Source organism: Rattus rattus, chromosome 17 (assembly GCF_011064425.1).
Source record: "Rattus rattus isolate New Zealand chromosome 17, Rrattus_CSIRO_v1, whole genome shotgun sequence".
NCBI classification, from domain to species: Eukaryota; Metazoa; Chordata; class Mammalia; order Rodentia; family Muridae; genus Rattus; species Rattus rattus.
In genome coordinates this window covers 20445703-20469021 of record NC_046170.1, presented here as the reverse complement: position 1 = coordinate 20469021, position 23319 = coordinate 20445703, and the positions used below count along the sequence as shown (strand labels likewise).

General features: G+C 42.9%; 1 protein-coding gene across 4 annotated transcripts in view; it reads left to right on the top strand.

Moving 5' to 3' along the window:
- The first annotated feature begins 1802 nt into the window (after positions 1–1802).
- Otud4 (OTU deubiquitinase 4) overlaps positions 1803–23319 on the top strand; it is a 47960-nt gene continuing 26443 nt past the window's right edge. For 2 of the 4 annotated variants that reach the window (XM_032888157.1, XM_032888159.1), the window contains exons 1-7: positions 1803–2815; positions 7314–7397; positions 9840–9890; positions 16841–16887; positions 17465–17537; positions 19314–19395; positions 21870–22002. In XM_032888157.1, the coding sequence (XP_032744048.1) occupies positions 2657–2815; positions 7314–7397; positions 9840–9890; positions 16841–16887; positions 17465–17537; positions 19314–19395; positions 21870–22002 (629 nt within the window). In that variant the 5' untranslated portion in view covers positions 1803–2656. Of the gene's footprint in view, positions 2816–2889; positions 3717–7313; positions 7398–9839; positions 9891–16840; positions 16888–17464; positions 17538–19313; positions 19396–21869; positions 22003–23319 lie in introns of those variants that run through there. The other 2 variants (XM_032888158.1, XM_032888160.1) reach the window with 2 other exon arrangements.

Sequence of the window (23319 nt, the reverse complement as noted above, 5' to 3'; positions counted from 1 at the left end):
TGAGTTTTAAGGGTTGTGTCGTAGATGTATAAATTGGGGCTCGGTGCTGCTGAATGCTTGCTTGTTCTGTGTTGAGGTCTGCCCCTCCCAGCATAGCGGAGGCCATTTTGTTCTGTGCCTGTCAGCTATTTCATACTGCTGCTGTACTCTGTCCCCCATTGACTATTGACACAGAGAAATAGTGACTCAGCAGGGCTGTGCTGACCACATCCTTTGCTAGGTTCTGTATAAGGTTATATAGGACCCATCAAGGTAAAGGTCAGTATGAACTGTTACGTCAAAAATGGCTTGAGTCAGAGCTGATCACTGTGCCGCTCTTCTGCACCCGCGTATGAACCTATTGTGTTTTATTTTTCCCTTTGTAAGCCTGCCCTGAGAACCGACTGGCACCACAGTTAGGTTTTCCATTCCTTTTTCAGTCCTGATCTGATCGTATTAGGGTGTGCACTCAATAAACTATTCTTGCTTATCTGAAACCAATGTTCGTACTGTTTGAACCCCAACACACAGCATTTTGGCCAGTTGTTTCTATAGTAGCCTCCACTGCTACAAAAAGCTTCAACAGAAGACATCCTGTGTTGTTTCTGATGCTTGGACTTTTATTGCTTAGATTGTTCTGGTACCCAGGTTCAAGCTTGGTTCAAAGGATTTGCTTTCAATCTGGTGTGTGTGTCTGAATGGAGTTACCAACGAACCTTTGTAAGCTGGCTACAGAGCAGACAGCTTGCACAGTTTGAGGGAGGGTATAGGTCTATAAGGTTGAATTACAGTTTTGGACGGGGGTAGGGGTGGGGTTGGGGGAGGGAGGAGGGGGAAGCAGAGTTGCTTAGCATGCATCAAGCCCCGAGTTTCATTCCCAGCACCACATGGTACAGGATGTGGAGGCATACCAGCGCTCTTAGTATTTGGGGAGAGTGGGTAGAAGCACGATAATCAGGAATTCCAGATCATCCTTAGCTATATGGCAAGTTCAAAGCCTGTCTGGGCTGTATGGAGTATGCCTCTTAAACTAAGTCAAACAAACAAACAAACAAAACCCACCACCACCAACAACAAAAAACCAAGCCCCTTGGATTTCTCAGAGTATATCCCATCTACAAGTAAAAAATTTAAAATTGGGACAGGATTTTTTTTTTTATTTAGCTCATGATATATTTTCTCAAAATAGCACAATTATAGGAACATTTAAATATTAATAGCTTACACTTAAGTAACGTGTTGAAATCCACCTGGCATGTCTTGGCCCCATTCCCAAGATTGCCTACACCTTTAAACCTAGGGTAATTACCACTTTTCTTCTTCCTCCAACATGATGTCAAGGCTAAAGTTTTAATAAATTTAAATGATACGAGATGCTATTGTATGCCAGTAAAATAAAATTCTGGCATCTCAAAAGATTAAGTACCGGATTGGCAAATCCAATTGGACTACCCATTTCTTCTCATCATGAAACTTCGCAGGGTAACGAGTATGAAGCCTCTAGCTCGGCTCGGATTTCCCATAGCGTTGTCACCAAAGTTTAAAAAAAAAAAGTAATTTCTTCGAACAGGGAAAGCTCTTTGTGTGGCGGTGCGCAGCTGCTGTGACAGAACGAGCAGGCGTGCCTTTGGCAAAGCCAGATCCTTGTCACAGTGTGTGAGCTGTCCCAATTTCAATCAACCGTCAACGCTTGATTGAGGGTCAAAATGAGCCCGGTTTTCCCCTCTAGGCGTTTAGCCACCTCTAAGGAAACCTCTAGGAAGGGCAGGCCGTGGGTGGGGTGCAGACAGGTGCGTCCTATGGAACTACACAAAGGGCCGGCGGCACCGCCACTGAGCCCCTAGCAACTTCACGCAAGCAGCGCTCGCGCGCTTTCCGCCGCCCGGCCGCGCTCAGGGCGGGAGGCTCGCCGGGAGGGCGGGGCAGCGCGCGCAGGTCGCCGGCGTAAGCCACAGACACCCTCGGGCCTGCTCGCGGACGCGGCCTGGGAAGCGCGAAGGCAGTTCTAGGTTCGGCGCCGCTAGCGTTGTAGGGATTTGTAGTCCGTGAGACAGTCATGCACCTCCCCTCCGGGTAGGGCGTCCCAGGCGTCCCGCCCTCTGCACGAGGACTTCCTGCCGCTGCTTAAACTACAACTCCCGTCGTCCTCTGCGCCGAGTGCTGAAAGCGAAAACAAATTCTAGGCTGCGAGGTTGCTGCCCTCCGCCGGGCGCCCCTTCCCGCTCCCCGCCCCTCAGGCGCCCTCCCGCGAGGTGGGGAAACGAGCGGCCGCCGCTTTCTCTCCTGGTCTCCTCGGTTCTCGGCGTGGGGCGCGCGCGGGAGACGCAGGCCTCGCTTAATCTCAGCCCGGCGCGCCGCCCTGGGCTTTTCTCGCCTCACACCGGTCGGGACCCGGAAACTTGTGGGGGCGGCGACCCCCGGGCTGCCCGCGGGCGCGTGTCCCTCCGCGGAGGCGGCCGCGTGCGGATGGCCATGCACTAGGCTGGGCTCCCCTATGCTCCGGGAGAGCGCCGGCCACCGCCTCGGGCCGCCGCCGCCTCTTCCTGCCGCCGCTCGCAGTGTCCGCGTCGGAGCCGGAGCCCGAGCCACAGCCTGCCCCAGGCCCCGGCGTCGAGCAGCCGGCGGCGCGGCCATGTGGGGCTAGTCCGCCCCGCGCACGCTGCAGCGGACCGGCAACATGGAGGCAGCCGTCGGCGCGCCCGACGGCGTGGACCAGGGCGGCGCGGGACCGCTGGAGGATGCTACGCCCATGGACGCCTATCTGCGCAAACTGGGATTGTATCGGAAATTGGTCGCCAAGGACGGGTCGTGCTTGTTCCGGGCTGTGGCCGAGCAGGTAAAGGATCCGGGCCGGAGCGGGGCCGGCGCGGGGCTGGGTGGGACACGCAGCTCGCAGCTGCCCGGCCGCCCACGGCGGGGCTGCGCGTGGCTCGCTGTCGTCACAGCGGCCCATTGTAACGCCGGCACGGGACCGAGTGAGGACATCTCGGGCGGCCTGCTCGCAGCGTGACCGACCGCCAGGGATCCAGCGACATGCTGTTTCTGAGTTGTGTTCCGCATTTGCCTGCGCTGGGTTTTTAGCAGCCCAGCGTTCCCACCAGTTAACCGCATGTTTACTGGAGGAGGTGGGGCACCCAGTGTGACTGCTTCACTACATTATTTCCTCCCCTGTTGCTGGACTTTGGAATGCGGGGTAGTCGGTCTCACCGGTGTCACTCGAAACAGGAGGCCAACTTTGCTGTTTGAGGAAGAAAGCAGTCTTCCTGTATAGGGTCTCCTCAGTGACTTATCTGAGTAGGTTCCACACTATATTATGTGGGAGTCAGGCGGGGTGTACTGAAGAATTTACTCTTCTAAAAGTCTTTTGGTCAAAATCATTCCCAGTACAGAGCGAACATTTTATTAAAGAGAAAGGAGATAGAACTCAGGAGTGGGAGGAGTTCTAGGGAAGAATACTTAAGATTTTTTTTTTCTTGAGTGTTTCCCCTATGTTATGTAATCAGATGTAGGTGTGGGGTCACCAGAACCCATCCTATATTCGAGACCTAGCTGCTATAAAGTAGTTGGGTTAAAAGAAGTTTCACATTACTGTTCCAGTGTGTATTTCATACCATTTACAGTTTGCTTTCCTTTGACTTAATCTGGAGTTCTTATGGTTTTCTTTTCCCCCCATTTTGTGCGCTAACTAGCTTTTAGGATTCCTGTTTCAGAATCATCAGGCTGTGTAGCTTTTGAAGGTATGTAAATGTAGAACAGTTTACATTTCCGACAGGTATGTCCATTGAAACATTCTCTGATACTTACTTCCCAAACCAGTCTACCATTTGACATCTCGTTTTCAGGAATGTTTCCCTCCCAGTCCTCACTGTTACTAGGTAAACAGTCTGCTCCATTTGTGAGATTTCCAGATGGAGAAGATTCTGTCTCCTTCTCTCAGTCTTCTTGAACTCCAGCACCTCTAGAAGCTGAAGAGGGGAAGTGAAGTCATCTCAATGGTGTCTGTTTATACTGCATTAACTTTAGCAAGTTAATGTAGGTTAATGTTTGGAGTTGAATTATCCAGGGCCTATTTACATTGAAACAGAAAGATGTGTTTCTGCCCATGAGACATACCACAGATTCATGGGGAGTAGAACAGAAGCTTGTGGGGACTCAGGATCTATACAGTGGGCAAGAGCTAGTTGCACTAAGAGCTCATTGGTATGTGTAAGCCCCGGTTTTGCCTTAAGATCTGGGTTAGTCTTAAAGGAACTAACCCTTACAAATGTGGGGACTTCTTTTGAGTATATTGAGCCTAGGCCTAGGGGAAGCTTAATATTTTAGTAGATAGGGACTAAAGTAATGATGAGGAAGAATGTGTTGCCAACTTCTGCTGCCTTTTACAAATCTGTAGAAAGGATTTGTTTTTGTGGAGTTCTTTTCTGGTAAAATTTCTATAAATATTTTTAAAGAGTTGGGAAGCTAAATAACAGTCCTAAGAGGAAGAGACTTCACTTGAGAGTAGCTTTTCTCCTTCAGATTACCTGATTTAGATATGCTTTTTCCTTTTTTTACACTTGTGGATTGGGGCCTGCAGGAAGCCTGACCTGAATCAGCTCCTAGCCTTGTAGCTAAAAATAGGGCACTCTTAGAGGACTTGCTAAAACTGTGTCTCAGCCTTCGCTGTTTATCATGCTTGTCCTAAAGCCCCTACCTTTAGCCTATTTTATGGAGCAGCAGACCAGACCATTTGAATTTTGAGTGTCCAGGAACTTGAGAAGTAGTTTAGTGTTTGAAGAGTTGTCAAATTCTTAGTAAATTACTAGTGTTCTACACTTTATGTACACTGATGAGAGTTTTGCACCTGGCAGCTGGTTCAGGTTGATGCCATGTTCTAAAATCTTTGTTAAAAGGAGAAAAAAAGAGATATTCCTGATGTAATTACTGATGAGAACAGTCTTTCCTAATTTCTGTCTGCCACCTGTCGTTAGGTGAACGGCGCTTTACCACGGGAGGCGCTTTGCTGATGGTAGGAAAGCCCTATCAGATGACAGTGTGGCTCACTCATATTAATGCTTGATTCATAACAGTGTCTAATGTAGCTACTGGGAAAGATAGGTTGCCAAATGTAATTTGTTGAAGTGGCAAACAGTTGGTGTTTTTAAAATATGTGGATGGTTTTTGTAATGCAGGAAGCTTAGACTGTATAAGGCTATTTTGAAATAATGTCCTAAAACAGTAAGAAAGGTTTACTAAGGAAAGCTGAAAAACAGCTGGTAAATTGAAAAGTTAACCTCGAAGAGTGCATCTTTGTTTTTGTGGCTTGTTAGAACATACCAGCTATCAGGAGACATTGCCTCTGTAGTTCTCCAGGAGTTCTCTGTAGTTATCCAGGAGAGGTGTAAAATGTGCAGCTGACTCCTCTTTTTTTCTTGAATTCTCACTTTAACATTAGAGATAATTCAGTTGGAGTTGTAAGCCTTGTAAGTCTACAATAGACTTTGATAGTTTGTTTGATGTGATGCTTTATTTCAAGCCTGTGGGGGATAGTATGGGAATATGGGTTTTAACCCTGAACTTTCAGAGTACTGGGCATACCTTCATTCTAAGGTATCTGTTCATAGAAAGTAATTTACTTTACTCTCTTTGAACAGGTACATGGAGATTAGCATTTGATAAGACATTTAGTTTGTTTCATTTCAGAGCTCAAATTTTGATAAAAATTTCATTGAAGGTTTTTCTGTTTTTTTTTTTTTTTTGTTGCTGTTGAACTGATTATTCAGGGAGGTAACAGATGAGAGAGCTGAACACATGTTTTATTCGTTTATTTTCTCTCTCTCTCTCTGTGTTTGTGTGTGTGTGTGTGTGTGTGTGTGTGTGTGTCTGTCTGTCTGTCTGTCTGAGTGTCTGAGTATACCACTGCATATATGTGGCACACTGTTTGGGCTCAAACTCAGCAAGAGCCTTTATCAGCTGAGCCATCTTGCTAGCCCTGGGCTTGGATGTAAGAACAGCCTCTTAGGATAGCATCACTCAATTTAGCATGTCTGCTCATTTGGGTATTTTGAATTTCGTAAGCTTGATAAAAGGTGTCACATAATTATTCTGAAACCACAATGGGCTCTCATTTTCAAATAAGGCTGTTTTTGATGAAAATAACTTTTTCCTCATATTTTGAGGTTGATATTTGAGGTTGAATTAGGGCTTTATATGTGTGTGTGGGTCCTCAATTGGTTGATTCTTTTTTTCCTCTCCCCAGTCAGGGTTTTGCTATGTAACCCTGGCTGTCCTGGAACTCTCTTTGTAGACTAGACTGTCCTTGAACTCCCAGATCTGCCTGCCTCTGCCACCTGAGTGCTGGGATTCAACGTGAATCACCACCAACCACATCTAGCCCCAACAGGTTTTCGATTCTTTTGAGACAGGCTCTCACTCAGTTGCTTGGACTAGCTTTGAGTTCACTTAGGTAGATCAGGTGGCCTTGGGACATGAAAATATTCCACCATGGGCTTCCTAGTAGCAGGATTATAAGTCTTGGCCACCAGGTCTTGGTCTTACACTCATAGGAGTTCAGCATTCGTAGCAGGGATTCTGTTCTGCTTTGTGAGGAACAAAGTGACCCTAGATGGTTGGCAACAGAGGAAAGCCTCCTAGCACAACAGTGTCCTCAAAGGAGTGATTTTAATGATCTTAGGAGAAATGGTGACACATTCTCTATCGAATGACATTCTAGGGCTGGAAGACAGTCAGGAGGATCTCCGAGTTCAAGGGCAGCCTGGTCCACAGAGCAAATTTCAGGACAGTAAGGGCTACACAGGAATCCTGTTTTGAAAAACTGAGAAGAAAAAAACATTAGGCTAATAGAGCTGCTTTTTATATGTCTGCGTCACTGTCACTGCTGTGAAAAGACATCATGAGCAGGCAACCTCACAAAAGCATTGAATTATGTAATTGGGGGCTTGCTTGCACTTTCAGTGGTTTATTTAGTACGTTATCATGGTGGGGAACGTGGTATGTGGAGGGCACTGGAGGAGTAGCTGAGAATATCATGATCTGGGGCTGGGGGAGCCATGCACGTCTCCTAATCCTAACCCTAATCCTTTCAAGTAGCTTTACTTCCTGGTCACCAAGCATTCCAGTATATGAGCCTGTGAGGACCATTCTTGTTCAACCACTGGTCTGTCGTGCCATAGTGCTCAGAGGAAGGGTCAGAATGAGTAAAGATAAAAAGTTACAGAAAGGGAATGGACAGGTTTAACTATTGGTTGTCACATTATTTTGGGTGTGAAAAATGGCATTAGTTTCTAAATTCAGTTGACTTTTAACAATGTTTAATGTGCTGCTTTTTGTTTTAGGTATTACACTCTCAGTCTCGACATGTGGAAGTTAGAATGGCTTGTATTCGCTACCTTCGAGATAACAGAGAGAAGTTTGAAGCGGTAATTATTAACCTCAGATATGACGGTGTCTTACTGGGATCTACATTTTGACCACTGGAAATATTCTAGTTGACATTTCACAGGCTAGGTGTTTTAAAGTAACTTTTTGAGAATTTCATAAATGTATATATTATAATTTGATCATATCTCTATCCCTTGGACTTACCCCAACATATTCCCTGTTGATATCTCATGTCTTTTATTTCCTTTTAAAAATAGCCCATTGAGTAACCCCTTAGGTAGAGTGTGTTCTTGTGAGCCCTTCTGCCCATACCGGAATTTTGACTGTTTGGATTGTGTGAATAACCACGGTCTGTGAGTGCCAAAGTCTGTTGTGTCTAGAAGACAGCCTTCCACAGTGCTCCTCTCCATCCTTCAGATCACATTCTTTCTGTTGCTTCATCTTTGGGGGTGCAGGTTGGTTGATATAGAGGTCTCATTTAGGGTAGATAGTCATTCTCATCACTTACAAGTTACGTCTCTGTTGGTCTCTGGCAATGCATAAAGAAGCGTCTGTGACCTACGTGTCACACAGGTACAAGCATAAGTATTTATAAGGCAGTTTGATACATGTCTGTCTGGCAGAATCAACAGCTGTAGGTTCCCTTGTGCTTGTGACCTCCCTAGCAATTGTTCAGAGGAAAAGAGTTCCCTTTGTGGAGCAGGCTTAATCTAATCAGAAAGCACTTGGTTAGTCCCCAAACAGGCATGCATTTATTGGACCATAGGCGATATCTTGCCTGGGCCAGGGATTCAGGGCTGGATAAGACTGCAGTATTTTCCCTCCCAACAGCCTACATAAATAATAATACCTTCTGGCATTATAAAAGCTAGCCAGAAGGGAGAAAGTTTCTTCCTCAGTTCCAGCTTTCTCTGTGGGCCCCAATCCAAATTTGTGGAGTATTCAGAAAGTAGGGTCTTGCTCCCTAGTTCTGGGGGGCAGTGAAGAACAGTGGCAGTAGTCTGTATTTTTTTCGGTTCCTCTGAGGCCTTCCTAACAAATAACTCCTAGGGAGGCACTTGCAGTGTGTATGTTAGAATTAAAGAGAGTTTTAAAATTGATAGTATACAATTCGTAGAATTCTTGATCTGAAGACATGCTACAGGTGTTGAGAAGACTTCTGTAGATCGAAGAGGGCAGATGATTTCGGCTTAAATGTATCGCTTCAGCTAAGTTAACCACTACTGCAGATTAAATAAATTGGACTTCATGGTCAGATGGGGATACTTTCTAGTACTTGCCTTAGTTAATTTTCTACTGCTTTGACAAAGCACCATAATGTAGGAATTTAGTAAAAGAAAGCTAAAAATTTGGGACTCACAGATGTATAGGGTAGTAGAATTCATTGACCACCATGGCTAGGTGCAGGCAGGCATGGTACTGGAGCAGTAGTGAGAGCTTAAATCTGATCTGACCCACAGGCAGAAGACAGAGTTAATTGGTTATGGGCTTTTAAAATCTCAAAGCCCATTCCCAGTGACACACCTCCTCCAACAAGGCCACATACTCCACTAATTGGAGACTAAGCATTCAAATATATGAGCCTGGGAAGAGACACCATCCACACTACCACAGCACTTTCTCAGCTTTGTTCAGTTGCTATAATGAAAGCAAAAAAAAAAAAAAAAGCTGGGTATAGACTGAGTAAACTTACTTTATAGAGACAGTAAAACTATAAGAACCTTGATTGAAATGACCTGATTTCCGGTCACTCTTAACTGTTTAGCATACTTTCTTTCATACTAACAGAGAGTTATCTCTGTTTCATTTGCCTGTACCCATGCACCATTACCGCATTTTCTTTCCTCTCTTGTTTGAAAGTCCTGTTCTGTTTCCTTCCCAGACTTTCTGTCAACTGCTTGTACTTGCTATCTTGTCAGTTAGCCTTCCACCAGGGTGCCCTGCTTCAGTTGGCTAGGTTGCTCAGGCCTTCCCCACAATGGTCTTCCTTCTCTTGGTACATTGGCTACTCTGTCGTGGCTGCTCCACTATGCCCATCCGAGTTCTGGCTAGCTCTGATTTTGAGTCATCTTCCTGGAAACCTTTCCCAGCAGCATTTCCTTTAAATGCTGTAGCATATCTATTATCATTACTTAAGTACTTACACAGATACTCAGTATGAACACCTTTTAGCATACTGATAGTCTAGGAGTGTACAGGAACCCAGTGACTCAAAGTGAACTTTAACAGAAAACCTGCTGCTGTTTGTCATATTTCTTAGATAGTATTCCTATTAGAATTAAAAAAATACATGTGTGTATAACATGTGTTCCTTAGCTAGAAGAGGGCGTCAGATCCAGAGTTAGAGGTGGTTGTGTACTGCCTGCTGTGATTGCTGGGGATTGAAACAGGTCTTCTACAAAAGCAAGAAGTGACATTATTATTGTTATTGTTGTTATTATCCACTTTTCTAGGCCCCTAATATAATTTTTTTCTTACAGTTTATAGAAGGGTCATTTGAAGAATATTTAAAACGTTTGGAAAACCCACAGGTATGTGTAATTGTATTTCTGTTTGTGTATATCCAAATATATGTCAAAATTCCATGACAGAAAATCAGTAGTGTGTTGTGTGACACTTGAAGTGACTGTATCCTTTGTGTAGTGTTTAATGGAAAGATAATTGGGTGGTGACACACCTCTAGGCAGAGATAGATGGATCTCTGTGAGTTTGAAGCCAGCCTGGTCTACAAAGCGAGTTTCAGGACAACCAGGGCAACACAGAGAAATCCTGGCCCATAACAAGATAAAACAATAAAATTATAAAAAAGAAAGCTGATTGGAGCTCTTTCTAGAAGTTGTCTTGCTGTGAGGAGAGAGACCTTTCTTCTGTGTTTGTCATGGCATATGAATGTAGCATACAAAATCTGTAATTCCATGCGCAGATGATTTTGGAATGATCTGTTAGGGTATATGTGCAATTTGGACAGGATAAAGCTTGATTTCTTTAGGGAAATGAGAGCGGAGAGTTCTGTGGGGTGCCATTTTCTGTGACCAACTTGTGAAGGGGGTAAAGTCTTGAAAAAGAAGGGTGACTGGTCAGCTCTTAGCATTCAGTATGAGGAGAGAACAGTCAGCCTCTCCCCTGCCTGAAAGGTTCTCACTAAGCTGGGTGGTGGCTCACGCCCTTAACCCTAGCACTTAGGCAGAGGCAGGTGGATCTCTGATTTGGTGGCCAGCCTGAACTACAGAGCGAGTTCCAGGGCAGCAAGGGCTACACAGAGGAACTGTCTTAAACCCCAAAAAACTCTCTTGCCTCCCCAAAAGCTTCTCACTGAAATTCTGTATCATAAAATGTAGGCTAAGGATATATACACAGCCTAGTAGCAGTGTTTTCTTAGCGTGCTGTATTTCAGTCCACATACACCTCAGGTGTCACAGGATATGCATTAGTTAAGGTTCTCTAGAGAGGTGGAGCTGAGGGAGTGAGTGCATGTTATCAAAGGCATGTACTCGTGCTGTTCATGATTTGAGCCCAGTAGTCCAGCAGTGGCTGTATGAATGCTGGAGAGCCTGAGGGCCTGAGCTCTTACTGTGTCTGCACTGGCTGGAGCCCTCAGCAGTCCCAGTTTGGTGCTAAAGGCTTGGGAGTTGGGGGGTGCTACTCTAATCTTCACTTCACATCAGAAGACAGAAGAAACTTGGTTCTAATGCCAGTGAAAGGTGGCAGCAGGGACACGTGGATACATGAGCAGTATTCTGGAAAATGTGGGCATTCAACAGCACTAATTTTTTTTTTTTTTGGTTCCCCTTGAGAGGTTTTTTTAATCTCAGGCCTGCTTTGGGAAAGCCTTTCTTTGTTCTTCCTGCCCACTTGATTGAGTCTTTCCTGCCTCGGTTAATCTTCCCAAGAAATACCCTTATGGATCCACCCAGAATTATGTCTTAGCTGATTGTAGATCCAGTCAAGTTGACTACTAAGCATAACCACCACAGAATGTTTCTAGAAATTCCCATCCTCCCCTATACAGTTACAAGTAAGATGGGCAGGGGCTGGAGAAATGGCTCAGCAGTTAGGAGCACTTGTTGCTTTTGCAGAGGACCTGGATTTGGTTCCTAATCCTCACATGGTGGTTCCAGTTCAGGGGATCTGATATCCTCCTCTAATCTCTGTGGGTACCAGGCGCATGTGTGGTACATATGAACACACGTAAGCAAAAACTACCACTCATGAACTACAAATAAGTCTAAAAAGTATTATTGGCAAAGGAGAAAGCTATGAGGAGTGAGGTAATGGGGAAGGGAATAGTAGGAGAGGAAGCATGCATCCATGGTTGGGTATGTCTGTCTGATGAGTCTGTAACATCAGCTCCAGTGCTTGAGACACTGGAGATGGAGGCAGACTCTCTCTGTAACAGGCAGGAATCAGATAAAAGTTAGGAAAGTGTTAGAAACATGGATGGGAGAAAGGTTGAGTTCAGGTGCATTTACAGCTCAGTAGACAAGGCTCTGAGAGTGAGTTCATATTTGAAGTCTGAGTAGGTTTAAATAAGCAGTGCTTGGGAAGAAGGGCATTCTAAGCAGTAAAAACTGAGCGAGACGAGCGAGAGAATAGTCCAAGTGTGAGCATGATGCAAGTGCAGATAAGGGACAGTAGAGAAAGGTGCATACCTTCCTTTAATCCAGAGTTCCAGAGGCAGGGACAGGCAGATCTCTTTGAGTTCAAGGTCAGCCTGGTTTACAGAGTTGCAGAATGGTTGACAACACAGAAAACCCAGTCTCGAAAGAACCAAAAGTTAGTACTTCTCACAATGTCATCTGTTGCTTGAATCAGTTGGTGTGCACACTGTAAGTGTAGCTTGTTCTCTGGCTCCCACCCTAAATTGTAAGTCAGTAAGGCCTTGAAGTCTGGGTGTTTTCTATTGGAAAGACATTTCAGGGTTTTGAGGTAAGAAGTGAGAATTATGGCTACCCTGTTCAATGTTATGATGATACTTTCTCTATTCACCTGTTTTTTTTCTTTCTACTTGGATTCATCTCTTTGATCTTAGAATTCTGTATGTTGTGTTCAGTGATATGACCTAGAGGCAGAAGTAATGCTCAGTATTTTTGTTGCCTGGATTGGTAGATTAAAAACATATTGTGTAAAAATAATATTTTGTAGTCCTAAGGATTGGCCCGGGACCATTGCGCATATTAGACAAGGGATGCATCAGTGAGCTGTATTACTTGGCCTTGGTCTTTTGGCATGGATCTTACTAATATAGTTCAGGCGGCCCTTGACCTTACTGTATATAATACAGACTGACTTTGAACTCAGTGGTCTGTCTCTGTCTTCAACTCCCCCACCCCACCTCCTCATCCCCCACTCTCAGAGTGCTAGGATTATATAGATGCCTGTCTGAAAATAATTTGAGGTAGATAAGACCAGAAACATCCATTTCTTATATTTAAAAATAGCTAAAACATTTTTATTTAAGCTGAGCAATTGCCCATGTTTAGGGGATGTTTGTACCTTTCTGTAGATGTAGATGCAGTGTAATAATCAGATCTGGTCTGTTGGTGTGGATCTGTCACTCAGTCATCATTTCTTGGCTAGGATTGTTTACAGTAGTCTCCATTAGTATTTTGAAATACACAGTTAAATGTAGCCAGTCACAATGGTGCTCACTGTGTTAGGCACCTGAAGCAGCTACTTCTTTTTTTTTTTTGGTTCTTTTTTTCGGAGCTGGGGACCGAACCCAGGGCCTTGCGCTTCCTAGGTAAGCGCTCTACCACTGAGCTAAATCCCCAGCCCCTTAGCAGCTACTTCTTATCCACACTAATCATTCTCTCCTTTCCCGCTTCCCAGACTGTGACCACCACTCTACCCTGCTTCTCTTGTGGTCAAGTCTTTTAATTCCCACATGGTCAGGAGTGTTTGTCATAAAGACTCAATCATTTAAAAGTCTTTTTTTTTTTTTTTTTTGATTTTTCTCTTTTTTCGAAGAATATTCTTTAAAGCTGTGCAATGGCACCTGCCTTTAATCTCAGCACTCAGGAGGCAGAGGGAAGCAGATTTCTTGAGTTCTATGTCAGCCTGGTCTACAGAGTGGGTTCCATGACAGCCAGGGCTACATGGAGAAAACCCTGTCTTAAACAACAAACAAACAAATAAACAATGTTTTCGTGACCTTTGTTAAAGTCAGCGTGACATCCTCTCTCGCGTGTAGTGTCCATATGGATTTAACATTTATCCATGGCTTACATGTTCACAAATGGCCAGCACAAATTACACAGTTGTCAGTCGGTTGCTCTTGAAGATGTTCATTCCCACATGCTTTTTAGTGCTTCATTTGGCCTTGCAATTATCAGTCTGCTTTCTAAGTTTTGCTTTTTTAGATTTATAAGAGGAAAGACAAAGTTGTGATAATACATGACTTGCTTGCATAATGGGAATACTTTTAGTAGTCACTCACATTGTTTTTATTTCTATTTTGTAGGGAGTAGTCTTTTGGATAGATGGACACACTATCTGTTAAGTTATTCTTGGCTGTTTCCCACTTGTGGGCTCTTAGAATTGGATTTTATTTTCTCTTGGAGAATGGAATTGTTGGGTAATCAGCTAATATATATTTAGCTTAGTGAGAAATTCCCCAGCTTTTCCAGAATGGCTGAACAGTTCTGGTTTTCTTAGGAGCCATGCAGCTCTACGTTTTTGAGTGGGTGTTGCTGGGATTGTAATTTGCTCGGTGATGAACATTTTTAAAGAATTTATTTGCCGTCCATGTATCTCTGCTGATAAGATGCTTATTCATAAATTGTTTTTTTAAATTGCTGTTGATAAGTTTTAAAAGTTCTTTCTTTTACATGTAAGTCCTGCATTGGCAGTAGGTTTTTGGAAGACTTTCCAGCAATTTTTGTTTTGGATTTTTGTCCCCCCTAACCCCACACACTTCCCCCTTTTGGTTTTTCAAGACAGGTGTAGCCCTGGCTGTCTCAGAACTCACTCTGGCCTCAAACTCTCAAGAGATCTGCCTGCCTGCCTCTGCCTCCCAAGAGCTGGAATTAAGGGAGTGTGCTGCTACCGCTCGGCTCATTTTCTTTTAAGAAATGAGTTCTAAGTTTATATTTGATGGGACTGGAGAGATGGCTCAGTGATTAAGAACACTGCTCTTTCAGAGGTCCTGAGTTCAATTCCCAGCAGCTACATGGTGGCTCACAACATCTGTAATGGGGTCTAATGCCCTCTTCTGGTGTGTCTGAAGACAACTACAGTGTACTCATATAAATAAGATAAGTAAATCTTTTTTAAAAAAAAGCTTACATTTGATGGCTGATTTTTAGTTAGAAAGAAGATAATGTTTTGTGACGGCCATTGTTTACTTATGCAGTTTATAATAGAATTTATTTGGAAGGTTACCTGTAAGAAGACACAATATTCTCAGATAAGGCTGATAGACTATTTTTTAAAAATTACTTTGTTTTATGTTCATGATGTTTTAATTTCATGGATATATATGTACTGTGTGCATACCTTGTGTCTGTGGACATTAGAAGAGGATCCTGAGTTTTCTGTAAGCCACTGTGTGCATGTAAGTCTGGGTCTGCCGCAAGAGCAGCAAGTGCTCTTAATGCCTGAGCCAACTCTCCAGTTGGAAGTTTACACTTTTCAATTCAGTATGGCCCTTGTTCCATAAGCGAGGAGAGTTAAACAGTCTCCTACCAGTGAATTTTCTCTGCAGGGCAGAGGGCATCACATGGAAGTATTTATGAGAAGCTCTGATTATTAGGATCGGGCCTATTGCAAAGACTTGTTTCGGTATGTTTCATCAATTTTGTTTTGAAAACCATAACTGAGTTGAAAGTACTAGTGAAACAGGTTTGTTCCTGAAGTCACAGCACTGTCTAAAATGCTCTCCTGTGTATGCTGCTTTCATTGGAAGGGGTGGAGTTTGGTTTGTCATAGCTTACTCACAGTGTCTTGGTATTAAGACTACTGCTTTCACAAGTAACCTAGGGCTGCATTCTTATATTACAAGGTTTTAAATAGAGGTGCATAATGATTTGGCTTTTGTCTTGAATTCCCTGTCTCTGTTGGTGAATTTAGGATAGATTTGCATTAGTTTTCTTGTTTCTGTGACCAGATTCCTAGTAAGAAGCAACTAAGGGAGGAGAGGAGGACTTGTATTTCTACTTGTTTCTTTGTTTAATGTTTGTTTAAGGTTTGAGGTTATGTCCGTCTTGGCTTTGTGGTAGTGAGAGTATGTGGCAAATGTTTGCTCACATCTCAGAGGACCAGGAAGCAGAGATGGAGCAGGAAGTTAGCCTGGGCTGTATATCTCAAGGCATGCCGCCGCCACTCCCCCCCTCCTCCCCCCCTCCTTCTCCCCCTTCTCTCTGCTTTGCCCAAAGAGGCCCTAGTGTTCCTGAGACACTTTAGCAGCTGGAATCAGGTTTTAAAGTATGGATGATCCCAAACTGCAGCACCCCTTCCAGCTCTGTGCAGGGAATATAGCTCAGTTAAAAAAGATGTTATTTTGACTGTGTTTTAATTCTGGACTGGAGTGATCTTTGATGTTACTCCTTTGCGGAGTATGTGGCATGTTCTTCAAGAGTGGACAAATTTTTAACACTGTGATAAACATGTTGCATTACTACCTTTGTATATACTTTAGTGGACATACGAAACATTCCATTAGGGTAAATTGTCCAGACTTTGAACTACTCAGTCAGAGAAATGCAGGGACATCACTTTTTTTCTTACATGTACTGGCCGTTTGCTTTCCAGAAGGCTTCAGGTGACCTTTTGTACCTTGGTTCATCCTGAAGGTGAAATGACTTCTATGTCCCATTCTGGGCCTCAGGTGCCAAGCTTCTGAGTACTGGGTCAGAAGATAGCCCTTGCTATATGCGAGTTCTCAACTTACACCGATGACTCCTGTCATTGTACTAAGGTGTTTTCTGTTAATTTTTCATTTGATTATAATGAGTTACATATGGTCATTTTTGTGTAGTATATATGTGTTTTGAACATCTTTTTCCCTTTGTCCTACTAGAGACTTAAAAAAAATATTTTATGATTATGAATGCTTTACACCATGTGTATGCAGTACCCTAGTAGACCAGAAGAGGGCAGAGCCCCTGAAACTGGAGTTAGACAGTTAGCTGCCTGGTGGGTTCTGGGAACCAAAACTTGGATCCTTTTTAACAGCAACAAGATGGCTTATCTGTTGAGCCATTTCTCTAACTCTGTTCTTAGGTGACTTAATAATAACATACTAGTGGTATACTTACATAGAGGGTGTTTATGACTGGATGGTGGTGGTGCATGATTTTAATAGCAGCAAGCAGAAGGTAGAGGCAGGCTGATCTATGAGTTCAAGGCCAGCATGGTCTACAGAGTGATTATCAGGAAAGCCAAAACCACACAGTGAAACCCTATCTTGTTCGTGTAGGCTGTGTATGATGTGTGCTGTAAAAAGTGAGATACTTACATGCTGATATTTCTTTCTTCAACACAGGAATGGGTAGGACAAGTGGAGATAAGCGCCCTCTCTCTTATGTACAGGTAAACTGTGGAACCCTCAAGGAACAGTACAGGCACATAACTGGAAAATTGGTCTATTACATACAGCTTCAAAGGTGCTCTATACCTCAGGTGTCAGAGACCTTCCCTAAGGTTTTTAGTCTGTTTATTTAATTGCATCAGTTGGGATTTGATGGTTAGGTAGCACTGTTTTAATTCCTGAGGGATTTTTGAAAAAGGCACAAAAAATATTAGACTATGTCCTAAAAACTATTGTTTATCAGCTTCATAGGGAAGGGCTTATTCTTGGGGCCAGTAACAGTGAATGGCCCCAGGAGAGAGCTCAAGTGCTGTTCTCATTGCTACAGTCGCTCTGAGGGCAAGGCTTCCTTTTAGAGTCCTCTTTGTACTTACTCATGTTGTAGAGCTTGCATATGCATTCTTTTGACATTTTAAGTTTTAGAAAACATGATTCTGGTATTTTATAGTGCAGTTATTTTGTGTTTTTGTTTTTTCCTGCTCAACAGTGCCTAGAATATTGCCTCATATACTGATAAATGAATAATTTCAATTCATGAAATATACTCTTTTGAAAGTAATATCTGAGTTTTATTTTCAGGAAAGATTTTGTAATATATCAGGAGCCAAATGTTTCTCCTTCGCATGTAACTGAAAATAATTTTCCTGAGAAGGTAAGACTTTGAAATATTAAAAAATGTTTAAGTAGAAGAGCTGCTTAGCTGCTGCCTTGACCAGGATCCTAAGCTGTACATTTTCTACATGTTTTTTTTTTATGTGAGTACACTGTAGCTGTCTTCAGACGCACCAGAAGAGGGCATCAGATCCCATTACAGATGGTTGTGAGCCACTATGTGGTTGCTGGGATTTGAACTCAGGACCTCTGGAAGAGCAGTCAGTGCTCTTAACCACTGAGCCTTCTCTCCAGCCCTCTAAGCTATACTTTTAAATGACTCTTAAAATAGTGCTATATGAATGTTACGGTATTATTTCTTCAAGTTAGGTAATCATGTCTTTCAAAAAAAAAAAAAAAGTTGTGTCTATATGTCCATGGTTTCTACCGTTTCATCCTGACATTAAGTAACTAGTGCAAATCAGCTCTGCTTTGTGCTCAGACATATTTTCCTCTGTAAAGGAAATTTCAGTAACAATGGTATCACTGCATCATGGGCTCATAAAGTAAAAGCAGTGGAAAGTTTTATGAAGCCTAGAAAGAAAGAAAATGATTCACTGTAAGATAATTTTACTTCAGTGGAATCATGCAGGCCAAGGTGAAGGACACTGCTACTTGAGAGAGGGGCTGAGGAAATGAGTGAAATGCTACCGTTAAAGGGTGAAGGGAGTGTGGGGCGTGGGGAGAAGGGTGTGGGGTTTGGGGAAGGGCGTGGCAGATGGGGGTGTGTGGGGCTGTGCCCTTGATCTGACCTTTTCAGCTACAGTGTTTGGATTGTGACATGGTTATTCAGTAAGTGTTCATTTCTTTGTGCAGTAATCACACATACTAGGTACTTAGAAAGTACTTAAAACTGAAAGGTGGGAAAAACTTACCATTGATCTGTCTCATAGAAGTTAGTTCCTGTCCTCTTTTTCTTCTTTCCCTTCTCTCCTTTTTCCTTTCCTCTTCTTCCCGTCTTTCCAAAGTCCCACTGAATCCAAAATCCTGATTCTCCAGCCTTAGCGTCTTGTGTGCTGTGAGCATGCCTCACTGTACTTGACTTGGAATGATTCCTTACAGGCTGTCAACTATTTTTTAAAAAAGGTTTTTTAAATGTGTATGTTTCTGTGTATGAGTGTACAGATGCTCAGAGGCCACAGGTGTCATCTGGAGCTGGAGTTACAGGTGGTTGTGAGCTGCCAGATGTGGGTGTTGGGAGACACACTTGGGTCTCTGCAAGAGCAATAAGTGCTCTTAACCACTGAGCCATTCCAACACCCCAACTTTCTTGTTCTTCAAGTAGTCGATTATACATGATGTCTGGTGTTTGTTTTAGGTTTTTGAGATGGTCTCTTTATATAGACTGGCTTTTGCCTAGTGATCCCCCTGCCTCAGCCTCCTTTAATGCTGGGATTACAGATGCACCTGTGACTTCTTACTACGTGGATTCTGTGGTTCTATAAACATTTTCAGAATGGGCATGACGGGGGCTTACCTGTAGCCCCAGCCCTGGAGAGATAGACACAGGAGGGTCAGGAGTTTGAAGGCCCGTATCCAGTTTACACTTGAGTTTGAGGCCAGCCTAGGATGCTTGAGACTGTCTCAAAAAGTAACAAAACAGAATTTGTCTGTGTCAGGGCTGTCCAGCTTTTCACCATACTGTGGTGGGCTAGTTTGACAGCATTGGAGCTGTGTTATTTCTGAAATAAGATTTGAGAATTCAGAGGCTTTGGATACAGTTTGCCTTGTGAATGTTAAATGCGATGGACTGAACTGTTGCTTACTCTGCCTTCAGGTGTTACTGTGCTTTTCGAATGGAAATCATTATGACATTGTCTATCCTATAACATACAGAGATAGTTCTGCTGTGTGTCAGTGTAAGTACCTCTTGTCTTCATATAGGAATTGTATGTAGGCTAAGCCTCACAGCCTTATAAGGATTTATATTTGTTTTCAAGTTGTTAATATTAACTTTAAAAAATTTAAGTGATTGAATAAATGCTTCATTTGATTGTATTTGATTGGCGCTATTGAGAGCTGGGGCCAGATTCTTTTGTTGGGAGCTTCCCCATGCATTATAGGGTGCTTAGTAGCAGAGCAGATTCTGCCCAGCAGTAGATGTCTGCAACATTTGGTTCCTCACTGTAAAATCTAGTTTCTACAGGCTTTCCCAAATATTTGCTGGTTGGCTGAATTCCCCTCCCTCCATACAAGTACAATGTGTCCATACAATGTGGTTAAGGAGGAGAGCGACGGACCCTCCTGCTGTATACTCCCTTTCTCATATGAGTAGTAGTGTTGCACATGTAATTGCTTTTCTCTTTTTTTCCCTTTCTGCTTTTTGGAACATTTTCACTTATGTAACCTTGACTGTCCTGGAACATTCTGTATGCCCAGGCTGACTTTGAACTCAGAACCACTGGCCTCTGCCCAAGTACTGATATGCATCACCACACTTGACTTTTTTAATCTAATCTAATCTTAAGTGGTCAGTAAGAGGAGTAAATGTTTTAAAAGTGTAAGCCGTGTTTTTGAGGTGGGAATATCGAGCTGTCTTGGGCTGTGTCTACCCCTTTCCTATCTAGTCAAAGTCAGGACATTTCAGCGTTGGGAATGGTAAGCCTTTGTAGCTTGCCTTCCCCATAGTGCCTGTGGATGAGTCTGAGGTTTGATCTCTGTTCCTCGGCATCTGGGAGAAGATACATGGTCTGTGAGAGGATTGTGGGCATGAATTCTTTTTTTTTTTTTTTTTCAGTGCTGGGGACCGAACCCAGGGCCTTGCGCTTGCCCAAGCGCTCTACCACTGAGCTAAATCCCCAACCCCGCGGGCATGAATTCTTAACGCACTTAGTTTCAGGAAGTTTATTGTAATAAATGAGTTTTACAGTTCACCTGTTTTTGAGTTTTAGTATAAAATTTTTCCCTGTCTCTATTTTTTATTTATTTTTAATAATCCTTTTAGTTTTTCGAGACAGCTCTGGCTATCCTGGAACTTGCTCTGTAGACCAAACTGGCCTCTAACTCAGAGATTCACCTTCCTCTGCCTCCTGAGTGCTGGGACAAAAGGTGTGTGTCACTACTGCTTGGCTTTTAGCATTCATGCATGCATGCATTCATTCATTCATTCGAGTATTCTGTCGATGTCTTCATGCACACCAGAAGAGGGCATGGGATCCCATTACAGATGGTTGTGAGCCACCATGTGGCTGCTGGGAATTGAACTCAGGACCTCTGGAAGAGCAGTCGGTGCTCTTGTGAGCCATCTCTCCAGCCAGAAGTCATTTTTAATTGAGCAAATCTAAATATTCTTTTCTTCAGAGATGATTGAGAGTATATTTTGTTTGAGTGCATATTAGGTTTGTATGTGTGGGTATATACATGCATACGGAAGCCAGAGGTCAGCCTTCATTTTTGTTTTTCTTCCCCCTTTCTGTGTTACGTGTGCACGTGTGTAAATGTTGGGGGTAGACAGTAAGTGGTATGTCTTGGGGTCAACATTGGATGTCCTTGGTAGCTCTCCAGCTTACATTTGAGAGGATTGCTCACTGAGCCTGGCTAGACTGTCTGGCTAGCAACTGCTAAAGCTCCCTCTGTCTCCACCTCCTAGGTGCTAGGATGATAAATAAGCACTTGGTGCCATGCCTGGCTTTTCTCTATGAGTACTGGGGATTCAGACCTTAATGTTTACACACCAAGCACTTACCAGTCTAGCCATCTTTAAGCCCCTAAGAGTCTCTTTTTGGCTCATTATGTAAAGTTAAAGCATGAAGTTGGATTATGGTGAACATACGTGTGATTTATAGAAACTTGGTGAGTACTTGATCTGTTTTCTAGTTACTGGGAGAACTAAGGTGAGAAATCCAAGTCTTCTGCCTTGTCAGCTAGTATACTCTGATGTTCTGCAGTTCTTTTTTCTGCAAACTTAATAATGTTAATTTTTTTTTTCTACCCAAAACCTTTGGGTTAGCCCTCTTGTGTGACATACAAAGCTGGTAGACTAAAAATAGTAGTACTTCATGTACTGAGATTAAATGTGAGAGCACAGCAAAGTTTAATGTTTGTAAAATTAATTAGTGCCTTTTCACTTTTCCTGACATGTTTGCTTCATAGATTTGATACTCTTTCATTGTATTTTAAAAACAAAGTAATCTTAAGTGATTTGTTGAACTATATGTTCCATGGACAAAGGCTCTTGTTCCTTTCTAGGTATCTTTCAGATTAAATGGTGCTGTTGGCTGTAAGGGTTTGTGTATACCTACTAAACATTTCAGAAGTCTGAGCGCTGCTGTCACATCTCTCCTGTTTCCAAAACATGCCTGTAACGTTGCATACTGTGCCTCTTTAATTACAGCTCTCCTTTATGAATTGCTGTATGAGAAGGTATTTAAAACTGACGTCAGTAAAATCATGATGGGACTAGAAACTTCTGAAGTGGCTGATGAAAGCAACAGTGAAATATCAGATTCTGAGGATGACAGTTGCAAGTAAGAATGCATTTTAGTCCTACAGTATCTTTCTAGTGTCACCCAAGGAAACATTTTCATGTGTTAAGGTGTGTATCCATCAAGCATTGATATGCGGCTGCAGGAGAGGTGAGGTTCTCTATTGCTGCCATGAATTTGACCTAGTTTCCATAATGGCTTTGTCTTTCAGAGTTGTTTCTGAGCATTTATATGTGCAATTGATAAGCATGTGGAATAGATTCGATCTGTGTGTACATTGTAAAAATGTAAACTTAACTTGTTTACATAGCCAGTGATGAAAAACATTTGTTTTTATCTTTGTGACCTCTTTATAGTTTCCTTCCTTTGCTTCTGCCCCCTCTCTTAGAATAAGGAGTGCTTCACTGTGGAGTTGTGTGAGGTAATGTACCTTTTAGCGTCACTAAGGTAGTTTAGGCAGATAAGATTTTTAGCCCTGGATATGTACGCATACTTTTGGACACCCAAGCATGTTTTTAGTCTGGATTTTTGATAACTAGATCGATTAGGGACATATTATTGAAATTCTCTAAGGAAGCCCCTGCAGCCTCTGTAGCATGGAGTGAGGGATTTCAGTATTTCCCAGTAGAGACAATAGAGACAGTATGATACGTACCTGAGAGCACGTCAGTAAATGCATTCCATTCTATACTACGCATTAATTTTTGATGTTAAGCCTGTATATGACATTAGTTATCAACATTAAGTTTAGTGTTGATGAGCATCCTCTGTTACATTCCTGTTAAAGTTGTTTAATGTTTTAAATGTATGTGTGTGACTGTTGAAGTGCAGGACCTCTCCTCCTGTTTTCTATGGTGGAGAGCAAATTCAGAGTTGTATGCATGCTAGGCAAAGCACTGTACTACTGGGCTGCACCCTCTAGTAGATCCATGCTTGTTTTTATTTTTTTTTTTTTTTTAGGGTTTTTTGAGAGAAATATTTAAATTATGAATTTATTTGTGAATGGGGGTAGACAGTTTGAGGCCCAGATAGGATGTTCCTTGTTGCTAGAGCTAGGGGTTGTTGTCAGCCTCCTAAGTAGGTTCTGGGAACTGAGCTTGGATTTTCTGCAAGAGCAGTATGGGATCTTAAACTCCTGGACCATTTCTGTGCTCCCCCTTCCCTCCCTTTTTTTCCTGAGGCAGGGTCTTAGATATTCCTGGGTTTCACTGTAGCTAAGAATGACTTTCTCTCCTGGTTATCTGCTTGTCTTCCCCTCCCAAATGTTTACAGTTATAGGTGCATTTTATCATGCTTGCTTTCTAGGAATTTGTTGAATTAAAATCTTCTGATTTGGGCTGAAGATATCATTATTTATGC